We start from the raw sequence: 12,498 nt of genomic DNA, 5'->3' as shown, positions 1-12,498 counted from the left end.
AGTATTTTGAAGTTGTTTTACATAATATTGCTCAACAGGTCATTGGAAGTGTCACTTCAGTCTATAAATAAGCAATGAGAAACACCTGTTTGCTTCACTAAGATCCATAATACTTATTGTGATCAAACTACTCTGTTTTACATAAGCATAGACATTTTGAAGAAAATGGGGGGAGGTTTTCTGCAGCTATTTCCTATGCATTTTCTTTTTTTTCCCTCTGAAACTCAGTTTGTCCTTGCATTACAGAGTAAGGTTGTTGCCTCGGGCGTTGCGTAGGTAAGGATATATATATATATAAAGAGAATGAATTTTTTACCATAGCAAAAAAACCCACAACCCATATAAAAGGAATTAATTGGTAACAGAGCATTATTTGGGGAGGAAATCCTACTGTATAACAAGAAAAGTAAAGTTGGAGACTGAAGGAGTATTGTAGTAAATCAGATGAAATATCAACAGATAAGATACCACTGTGAATCTTATTCAGGTTTGGCTGACAGATGTCTGCCATTGAAGTCAAAGTAAATTGGGAAATAGTAAATTAGGGAATAGGATACCTATTTGCACTCATACAAGACAAAGAAGTCTTTAATTAGTTAGAAGTAGAAGGGAATAGCTAATAAATATCAGTTAAATTTGTATGGAGGATTTGAAATAATAACCAAGTCAACTGTCTTTTGAGTTCATTAAAGCCTACATAAAGGACAGAAACGTCATATTGTTGGTCTGTAAGAGATAGAAGGGATGACTATAATCATGTACTTATTTGGGAAGTAGATGTGCCTGGATAAAAGTCTTGTGTATATATCTTGTCAATCAAACGAAAAAGCTGTAGGCACGTTAATACTTACTATTTGTGGATCAGCACCTAAAGGTAAATGATACCTGACAAAATACTGTCAGTGTACTGTAATTGTCCAGATGATTTTTCTAGACTTAGAGTGGGAAAAACACAAGCAATGGAAGTCTGTATGCGTATTAGTAGAGCAAGATTCTTGAAAATAGAGAGGAAAAAAACATGAAAAGTGCATTTTAAGAAGGGTTTGAAGGAATAGTAGTTTGATAGAGTGGGTTAAATAGTAAATAAGGAATTCTGTCTTATTTTACATATGGAAATGTTGAACAACATCTGTAGACACATGGCATACTCCAAAAGACATTTGGTTCTCTCCCAACAGTCTAATTAAAAAAGACATCAACATATAATATGAAATAAATTATTTTTGAGGATTTTCCATTTCTGCCCCAATAAAAGAATATTTTTCTCTACAGAGGTGTGGCAATCTCTGTTGCAGACTGAAGAGCAGCATGCTGGTTTTTGGGGTTGTGGAAGATGGAATAAAGAGAGAGTCAGAACAAGGAGGGTGAGGTAGTCTTTGTCTCCCATCCTCAGATCAGTCTTCTACTGAGTCACATGTAAACTCTATAAAATAAAGTTGCAGGTTGACACTATAAATCTTGGAAGATGCTTGCACAACTAATAATTCCTATCATATATGGTTTATAAATACTATATTAACAGGCTTAAAACATGAGGATGTAATTGAATAAAAAGTTAGGGTTACAGAGAAGTAATGAGTAAGTAATGAGTAAGGCATGTAAGAATCACAAGTAAATTCTTCGTCTTTGCATTTATCAGGTAGTACTTTTTGTTGGTTTGTTTTTCTTTTTCTGGTGCACAGCTATTTCTTAACATCTGGAACAGGAACTATTCTTTTGGTTTAGTATTGCCAATTAAAGATTTTAACATAATTTCACAAGCAGAAACCTTAAATGAGGCTGTGATGAAGCAGACGAATGGAGCTGGTTTTTTACGCAGGCCAGACACTATGCATGTGGGCATTAGCCTCTGTTGGTCAAGTGATCAAGTCAGTGTTTGTCCCCTGTTATCTGAATATACTCAAGTGCTGTCACACATCCATAATTACTACCTAGCTTATAATCACATGTACCTGGGGCTTCGGTGATCAAAACTGGGTCATATGACAGGCAGGGGACAGTTGTGGCAGGGATGAAGCTGTGGGGACCTTGAGGAAAGAACTTGGTAGGATGCAGCTCTAGGCTGTTATTCTTATGGACTCTCTGGAGTTCGATCACTAGAAATTGTTGTTTTGTTCAGACTGGACAAAACACTGTCTGCTTGAGTTATTAATGCAAATATAGGCAAAACTCTCTTGCATTCATCTCACAGTGTTGGAACAGTTGTAGTTGCCATATCTTTTTCTCTCTTAAGAGTCAGATTATGATCTCCTTATGCCAAGTAGCATTTTCCCATTTAAAGTAGTCCTATTAATATAAATGCAATGGATAGTCATATAAATATCTACACAATTAGAGAATAACATTATCCAAAGTTGGCAAAGAGAATAAATATTTTAAAATAATCTTACACACTTTCTCAACAGGTAGTTTTATGGATGCAAGAACTGGGCCCTATTACTCCAATCTGACTAGCAGCAGAAAAATAAAAATCCTATACAGGATCCCTGTTAGATGAATTTAAGGAATGAGTTGTAGATTGGGCTTTTTTGCAACATGTAAGTTGTTTTTTATTGTTTTTTTTTAAATTAGGAAGAAATCTCCCTAAAAGCTACATGTAAGAGGAAAAGCCATTTAATTGGCTTTTTTTAGAGGATTAAAGGTTGGATTTTCTTGTAATTTACAATGGAATTACGTGAATGATGCATGATTATTAAAATCTGAGCGATATTATACCATAAGGCATAAAACCTTGTTTCTGTTCTTTCTTCAGCTATTATTGTGTACAGGTTGCCCTGGACTTGGAAGTGCAGCAAACTCCTAATGAAGTTCATACATGCTGGATTAAATACCATAGCTATGATTCTTGCAATTGTTTCTATGGTAGCCGTGTTTGACTTCCACAATGCCAAGAACATTCCTAACATGTACAGTCTGCACAGCTGGATTGGGTTGACTGCCGTTACATTTTATTCTCTCCAGGTCAGAATCTATCTGTATTTATAAACAGGTTGTAAATTTGAAGAATGCATTGTGTAATTCAGGCACAACAGGCCCTCACTAACACACTCTAACTACTGGAATACCCATTTTGCATTCTGTGATTTGGCAAGTTAGCATGTAAATGTGCAAGTACTGGATCCTTGAAGTCAAAGAAAAAAATGTGTTTTAAAGCATATTTTGTTTATTTACTGGGATAATGACAGTTTATTTATTATTCAGTTATACAGTTGTGTCTTTCCAAGCTCTATAAACTGCTGAAGTTAAAGGAAGTGATTTAGTTTGCTGACAGCATATTTAAATACATTTAGAGCTTTTATTAAGGAAGTCTCAGATGAAGTAATTGTTTTTCTTTTTTTACAGCTATCATAATTTTAAGTAGTCACTTCTTGGCCTCAAGACTTTTGTGTATCAGCAGAACAAGTGCAGCAGGGAGCAATGCAGATCTAAAGGCTCTGACATCTGAATGAGCTACTACTGGCTAACCAGTTTTCCTGAATCAGCAAAACCTTGATAAATGTTTGGTGCATGCCTTTAACTGCTCCTCTTGGCAGAGAATTAGTTATCATAATCTAAAATGAACTTAGTATGTTTTGCATTGGCATAGAAGAAGAGCAGGCATGCCCTGACATTTAGTGTACACTTACAGAGGTGATGTTTCTGCAAACACGTTCTGAATTCCCTATATTGTGTTATCACACTATGGAAATTTATTTTGTTCCTTCAAATCCAGATTCTTAATTTTTGTGCCAAAATATTAAAAAAGAAAAAAAAGACTTAATTATCTGGTGATCAAGCACAAAAAATCTCCAGTGGAGGGACTCCATTTCTAGAGTTTTATCCTTTTCTACTCAGGCTAGGAGGTACAGGAAATAGTGTTAACACTCAGGGAAAAAAAAAAGCACATTCCAGCTTTGTTGGATATATTCTTTATAGTTTAACAACAGCTAATGAATAAGAAGGAATAATGTTAAGATTTTGTCTTAACAATGCAGTTATTTCAGGGAAATCTGTGCTGCCACTATACTAAGTATCAGCATTTTTTTTAATGGTTAAGATAAAGAATTGTGAACTACTTTTAATTTTGCTACTATATGATCAATGGCAAGTCTTGCCTCACCTGTCTCATCAAGAGAACTGTGATGTTACTCCCTCCAAAGTGAGATGTAAGTCTCCAGTCAGAGCCTGACACCTGTTAAGTGATTGGGCACTATTGTAATAAAAAAAGTCATAAAGTAGTATCTCTGTTAATAGAGAGGCTACTTGGCATTTACCAGAAAGGGTATGTCAGTCTTGGAACTCAGAAATTATTGAGGGGGGGTGCTCACATAACACTATGCCTACAGGAACAATAGTGTAAATATATTGTATTTAAGCCAAATGTATGTTAATACAGTATAGCACAAGGACATAAATTTAAGAACAGGGCAGAAATGCAAAATTGAGACTGTATCTTGGAAAGCAATGTCTCTGGAAAGAAGTACTCAAAAGAGGAAGCCCAAAATGAGTTCTCACAATCCTGTGACAACAAGTAAATTCTTTAATAAGTTATTATCTTAACCTCCATATATGGCATTGACAAAATTAATGAAATACTATGAATTTTTTTCTTTAGAAGTAAGAAAAAAAGTGCAAAGAAAATCTGGAAAACTAATTTGAGAGGTGGAAAATCTATTTTCCAGCGAAAGACTTAAAAAACTCCAACTGTTTAGTAGATCTAAAGATGACTGAGAGATTACTTGATTACAATGTATTAAAATGCTTCCCAGGGAGAAAATACCATGTTCTTTACTTCAGCATAGAAAGACAAAACAAGGGCTGAGACTGGAAGTTAAAGCAAGATGAAATACAAATTCATGCAGTATTTCTAATTTAGCAGCCAAGGTGAGTAACACTAGAACAAACTAATGAAGGGATGCAACCTATGGGCAAGCCTATGACTGAAAATAGGTGATGTGATGGGTTATCTCCCATCACAAAATTAACCCAGTGGGAGGACTCCTGTCCCCTGAATAACTTCTTGCCACCCATACACATCTTCACTCTGCAAACACCAACTGATTGATATATTGATATATTGAGATAGAGACCATTGCCCTTCTAAAGACAAGTACTTGAACTAAAACTCTAGTAAGACTTTTTGTGATGATTTTTATTCTGCTTTAAAAGTGCAGCTTGTTTCCCATATAGCTTTAACTATGAACGTTTTGTTTTTAGCTTTTCTTGGGTTTCGCTGTTTTTCTGCTGCCTTTTGCTCCAGTCCCTCTCCGAGCAGCCCTCATGTCAATACATGTATATTCGGGTCTTACCATCTTCGCAACAGTGATTGCAGCAGCTCTTACGGGAATCACGGAAAAGCTTCTCTTCACATTGTAAGTATATTTTTCACTTGTTTACTAAGATTATTCATTGTAAATTGTACTTACATTTTCATAGAGTAATAACCATGTAGTATTTGGAACATTGTCTTGTTTTGCATTAAGAAGACCCCCTACCTAGCAGGAGACTGCTGTTTAAAGACCAGGATTGTCTTTAAAATAACTGGGTTTTTTTCTTTTTTTTTTTATTTTCCCTTCCAAAGGAAAAGTCCTGCATATAGCACATCTCCGCCAGAGGCAACTTTTGTCAACTGTCTTGGTCTTTTGCTTGTCATATTTGGTGCACTTATTTTGTGGATGGCAAGCAGGCCCCATTGGAAGCGCCCCCCAGAAAAGAATGCGAGAGTTCTGCAGCCCATTGGAGGGACTCCTGAAAGCACAGAAGCAGAATCCACAGTGACAGATGGAAGTAATGCAGATAAATCTGATCTGAGGATCAATAATGAAGCAGCCAGAAAACAAAACCTCAAACTTGATGAAGCAGGCCAACGATCAACTATGTAAAGTAAATAATACACAGAATAACAGTACTATTACACTGCCAACCCCCCTGGTTCCTTCCGGTTTAGCTATATCGATATATAAATAGGTCAAGTTTTATATTATGTATGGCTTGCTCAAAGATACTCAAGTTTCATGCATATAAATTTAAATTCCTGTAAGTCCCAAACTTACTATATTTACTCATGCTCAGTCATCATTTAAAAAATGAGAGCATGAATGACATCATGTAATGGGAAAATCACATAACTCGAAAATATTTTCCATATCACTTCTTAATTTAATGCTCTCTTATAGTCATGAAAAGTTAACAAGATTAAGACTAAATTTTGCTCTGAGTGATTTTGCAGATTATGACTCCGAGTCGTGAAGAATACCAGACAACAGAATTTAGTTGGTCACATATAATTTTTCTGGTAATGTTCACTTTTTTAAAGCCCTGACTTCTCAGGCTGATTAACCCCCTCACCAGCTGCTAAGATCTATGGGATCTGAGGTCATTCAGCACTTTGCAGAGCTGCACCATAAAAATGATTAGTCTAAAATAATGAATTTAAAAAAAAAAAGTTTGCCTGAAATCTTCATTACATTCTATGTTTCCTTTAAAAATTTCTCTGGTTTTGATTGAGATTTTTTAATCAGAATTTATCCATGACTTTTCAACCAGCTCTACCAAATATACTATATGCAGACAACATTTGGTTTTGGCTCCTTAGTGAAATCTAAGGAAATTGTAAGACATTCAAATGCAGAATTTGTCCTATTTGCAAAGCTATAGATACATTCTTAGAAAAATACCTATCACTTAAACCAAGTCTTCCTTTTATCTCAGAAGGCAGCATTTTGCTATCTTTATTTGATTGCACGGTTCTTTTGATTTAGAAATCATTGATTGGAAATTAGGAGGTTGGAAACCAGAGAAGACTTCTCAGAGAAGAAAGGAGCTCAAAGAGAGAAACACTTCCTCCAAGAAACAGCTGAGCTTTGCTGCCTTGATTAAACACTGCCCATTAACGGAAAGCCAGTTCGGTATCTCCACACTGGTATTAGCATCACAGGCATGAAGACACACTGTAGTCTATAAGCAAACTATATAAACTATATAAAATCTATGACTTTTTATTTTGAAATTAAAATGTTAAATAATAGAGTTTGAGTCTCTACTGGCACTTTAATTATATAGCTCTTTCTAGTAATCGGACTATTAATGTATTATGCTCATTCATTATTTTCACAGATATAAGCAATACTTATTTTTCACTAGTATAGAAGAATAATTGTAGTATCATAGAATCATAGAATGGCCTAGGCTAGAAGGGACCTTAGAGATCATTTTAATCCAGTCTCCCTGTCGCCAGGGACACCACCTCTCAACTAGATCAGGCAACACATGGGGACCGAATGGGAATCGAACCCGCAATCTCGGTGTTATCAGCACCATGTTCAACTGACTGAGTAGATTATTTTGATTGCATATGTCCACAACGATGAGATTTTTATTATATTGTCTTGTAAAACCTACAGAGCCCATTACAAATCAAAATTTACCACTGTTCATCTTGCAATAGAGACAATTTCAGACAGTATAGAGTTTCCCATTTGTTTCAAAGAGATAAACTTTTATTTACTTCAGCTTTTAAAAATAATTAAACGCATTAAATCAGCAAATATGCAATTTTTCTAATTCAAGATTGTGTTAGTACAAATAATTTTGGTCATGAGTTATTCTGGATTTTTTCTGACAAGAAGCACCTCAGTTCCTGTTATTTGATTTTCAATAACATGTAATTATTTGGTGAATGCAATATAGAAAGCTAGCACAGAAAATTAGTTGTAAAACTTTTTTCCTGTACCATTTGTAGTTAAATACTACATCCAGGAGTGTTACATTTCCCTTATATATGTTTGTGGTTGACTGGGACCAACTTAGCATCGGTGTATTGTTTAATTTAAGAAAACACTGGGTTTGAATGCCCTAGTGTTGAATTCAGGTATGATAGAAGGAATACTACCCTATTGCACGAGCACTCCTCCAGTCCCACTATGAAAAATGGATCAGAGAGCTTCTTCCTTGTTTTTGAAATTCCACATAATTATCTGTTTTCCCTAAAATTGATCTATGCAGTTTCAGCGTAAAATCCAAGTAGGACCAACAGCAGCTTTCTGAGAGAAAAATGAGTGCTTATTTTATGACCTTAGTGCTCCACGGACACCATATTCTTATGTTATACATCCTATTACAAAGTTATTTATTAAACATTAAGTAGGAAGAGGGATTTGCAGTAGCTTCCGGAGAACCTTAAACTGTGCTGCCTTCTCACTATGTTCTGCTCAACAAGTCTGCTTTTTTGGTGATATCAGTAGGCATCTTAGACCTGGTGGATGCACGTTTGTTTTTGTGAGCAATGCTCTATTAATACGTTTGAAGTATAACAGGTGAAGTGAATAACTGAGCTGTTCACTATGCCAGCTTTCCACACTGCATTCACACAGGCAATGGCGTTTTAAGTCGGTACGTTACTGCTACTGTGTCTGATCCACCTGTGAAAATAAACTCATTCAATCCTTGCACCGTGTTAAGCCATCTGATAAAAGCGTGTGTTTGTGTGGAAGGCAGGCACTTGTCTAAGGATTGTTCTGGAAGAAACTCTAACTGTACAGTATATTGGAAGAAAACCCACACAATCTGTGATTTCTTTTGTTACAACACTGACTTGGATGTATCAAAATCCACAGCTTTTATGTGAATGGTTCTCCATGCTGTTAACGTTGACCTCTAGTAACCAGTATGTCTTGTTTTCCATTTTATTCCATTTACTGTTCGAGGGTAATGATGCCTGAAAAACAATGGTGGCGTTTCTTTACTTCTCTATTCTGATGATATGAAACTAATTGAAAATCAAGGATTAGCAACCTTTTGAGGAGAGTCTGCCAGGCTATATTTTTGGTTTTCAACTTTGAGGTTAAACGTGACAGTAGAAACTTAATGGGAGTTGGAAGATTCCATTCTGCGAAATCACCATAATCAGCGATATCTCACGTTTAAGAACTGTGGCCTTCTGGCCTTTGGTCTTTGGAAAGTCCCTGGGAGATGCAATAGCTGTGAGCTCCTAAACCTTGCTCAGTCTTGGTGTGGGCAATTTAAAATAGACTGAACATGCTACAGAATTATGGCTTCCGTTCTAAACTGATTAAAAAGGTTTTTAAGTATATTTGCAACATAAGGGGTTAGTCTAAGTGCTAAATAAAAATATATAGGACCTCAGAAAGTAATATTCTCTGGAAAAAACATGTTCCTAAACCTGCTTCACAAAGTGGCCTCCCATTAACTTTCCTTTCATGTAACTTTTTTTACTTGTTTTTATGTGTCATAACAGCAATGTGAGAAATAAAAAGGTATTTTCAAAGATATAAATGGGAAGTAGGGCCCTAACTTTTTTATCAGGATTTTTCTGCATGTTTGGAAATCTTCTACACTGTTGTTTTTACAGGGACGTGATTGTAGAGCTTACATTCCAAGTTTGGATTCCTGTAAAAATGTAGGAAGTTACAAAACCTAACATTAAAAGAACTATTCTTTTAAGATACCTGAAAAAAAATTTATATGTTTACATGCTGTCAAGCAGTACTGCACACAGAAACAGAACAGTGTTTTTTCCAACATTAATGGAACCGAGAAATGATGGTACAAGTTAGATTTCAGTATTGAATATACAGTAATTACATGTACGCTTCCTACTACTTGTAACCAGGAAGATTGCATATGATTTTGTAAATATGGGTTACTTGTTTACATGGATATTTTATTGAGAAGTTAAAAGATATTGCCAAATATTTTCTATTTCAGAAGATTCTTCTGCTTCTATTTCAGAAAAATCCTTCCTCTATTTCTAGGTGTTCACAAGAACTTAAAGAATTATTTTATTGCCTTGTTTCTCGCTGTACTTATTTGTAGATGAAAGCAAATGTTTAATTACAATGCCTATTTTACTTATTTTTTTTATGGTAATAAAAATGATTTTTCAAGCTTATGATATCACTGAGTACAGATTTATACTATCCTACTAAAATATAACTTTCTAAATTTGGCAAAAGATTATATTTAATTATTCTTATAACTTTTTTGAAAACAGGAGGATAGCTGTACAAAATGTCTTAAATATTTTTTAATTCCAAATATTCCTGATAATCTTCCTGATGAAATTTGTGTACTCTGTAATGTTAGCAGGATAATCAGTATATCAAAGAAAGTGAACAAATTCACTGTATAAAGAAAGAAACTGTATTTCACCTTCTGATAATAATAGAAATTTCCCATCACTGTTGTTAGAGAGGAGAAAAATCACTAAACTATCCTCAATCCTAAGATTGCCATAGCAAGTAAGGGAAGATCATAAATTCTGATGTCTGACAGTCACATAATGCTCTCTAAGATCCAAATACCCTCAGATAAGTAACAGCCAAACTGAATGCACAGCAAAGGTTTGACCCCACGGAATCTTCTTACCCAGATTTAACAAGTTATTCATCAACAGGTTATTGATAATAAAATGCTATATATTGCAAAACCATCTATATGAATGTATCTGTAACAAGTAAGAGCTAAGGTATGTTCTTGAGCTTAGTAAGATTAACTGGAAACTCTTCTGAAAGCGTAAAACATAAACTGATTATTACTGAATATTACACAGCTGTTGGTTAAAAATTTCTGGTATCACCATCATCGTTGTTGCGGTAGAGTGATAAATACTGTTACTATCATCAGTATAGCAGAAAACTTACTGTATTCAAACACAACAAATTCTTGCTGATAATAACTGCCTTAACTGTCTCCCATAGGCTGGATTTTTGGGGGAAAGTTCTGGTTAAATTGTCCATATTTTTTCAATATGTTGGTTATTAGAAAATTCCATAAAAGCCCAATTGTATCCACACTTGAAAGAGAGGACTCAAAATATTAACAGGCAGACTGCATTTGTGTGGAGAAGTGGTTTTGCTAAGTAGTTGGTGGAACCATTGTAACTTATGTACACATTCTTGCATTATGTTATGAGCAACATTTTTGATCTCTGTAAGACTAGTGGGCAGTAATGAAGGGTAAATTACTATACAGGAGGAGACAGAAGTCCGGGTCAAAAAACTGGATGGCAACGGTGCCAAGCAATGCAGCTAAAAGAAGAGAGGATGTAAAGTTGAGAAAATCCAGTTACTACTGTGCACAGAGCGGAACTCTTTTAATAATAAAAATGACAAGGCCACAGCTAACTCTAACAGAAGAAGTAGAAACAACTGGTATAAATTTCAATGATTTCATTTTCGTTTGTCAAATATGGTCAACATAAACTTTCAACCAACAGGTTTTAGCCTGGGCCTTCAGTTTACAACTGAGTCCATGGCCATGTATACTGACTACTCACTGGCTCTCAAATTCCATCTTTTGCCTATCACCAAGTCAAGCAACAGCTATAAATAGAGCTATCAGAAAATGCATAGGTGTTGTGAAAATGTTTGCAATTTTAATTTCAATATTCACTAGGATTTCATTCCAAAAAAAAAATCCATCTAGCAGTACCCAAAGTCTGCAGGATATTATTAGATAATGTGATAATAAGCGTATTTTCAAGTATTTTTGTAGTAGATTATCCTTATTATATGTGTATACAAGCGGCAATCCACTAGGTGGCAAGCACTACCAAAAAGGCCTTTGGCAGATGCTAGTGATGAGTCATCTGCCTTAAAATAAAATTACACGGTTAGTAGACATAAAACACACAGTCATGTCCGAATTAATGTATTTAGTTTTATATTCTTTTAAAGGGCCTGTTTAAAATACAGTATTTCTTCATCTCTGAGATTAGAAATCATTAATTGCTGGGCTATACCTCAGACTTCTTAAACTCCCATTTGTAACTTCTGTGCAAGTACAAGCTTGATTCAAAGACGTCACAAAGAGAATATAAGTACATATATAAGAATATAAGTTTAGGGGTAAGCTCATACACAAGATACGAAAGTAGTAAGGACCAGGCACTCCCCGTATTACTGCAATTTGATCTTGCTGACTCACATAAAATTTAACACTGAAAACTGTACATTAGTACCCATTTCAAAAACGGAAAAACTCCCCGCTCTGATCCATGCCAACACTTCCTCTTCTTAATTTACTCTGTTTGCGGACATTCACTTTGGAAGCATGTTTTCTGATATATTCCACTGAATACACTAGTTTCGGTACTACTGAAAGCTATTTTGTACCTGGTACACTAGTGCCACTTTTTGATCTGACTTGCCTACCTGTCCTCATAGGCTACACTGGAAGATATTTTGTCTCCTATAAGTAACTACAGCAGTAATTTCATAGTGTTAATAACAGTGGGAGTACTGATGTAGACAGGGCACTGTGGTTTTTCACAAAGCTTAGTATTCATGTTTAGGTAAACAAAGTGGCAAAATTCAGTGTAATTCTGATTCTCCAGGACAATTCTCTCATTATTGCTATGACTATTGGATCAGGTAGAAATACTATGTTTAAAAAAAAACCATTACAGGTATTTCCCTAGCAATTCAGCTTGAGTGCTTGATCTTTTTGTTAAAAACATCAATTGCTGATGCAGTTAAGCGATAGCTCATAGATCACTGT

At 35.1% G+C, this 12,498-nt stretch overlaps 1 protein-coding gene across 1 annotated transcript; it reads left to right on the top strand.

The window, feature by feature from the left end:
- Positions 1-2,752: 2,752 nt before the first annotated feature.
- LOC104268214 (cytochrome b reductase 1) lies at positions 2,753-5,899 on the top strand (the record flags this gene model as incomplete). The annotated part of the gene is made up of 3 exons (XM_009873372.1): positions 2,753-2,961; positions 5,197-5,351; positions 5,561-5,899. Coding segments are annotated over 3 exons (665 nt in total), but the record flags the coding sequence as incomplete, so codon positions are not given.
- Between the last annotated feature and the right edge of the window lie 6,599 nt (positions 5,900-12,498).

This window comes from Apaloderma vittatum, unplaced genomic scaffold (assembly GCF_000703405.1).
Source record: "Apaloderma vittatum isolate BGI_N311 unplaced genomic scaffold, ASM70340v1 scaffold9827, whole genome shotgun sequence".
NCBI lineage: Eukaryota > Metazoa > Chordata > Aves > Trogoniformes > Trogonidae > Apaloderma > Apaloderma vittatum.
Note: the sequence above shows the minus strand (reverse complement) of the source record. Positions and strands in the feature narration are given on the sequence as shown.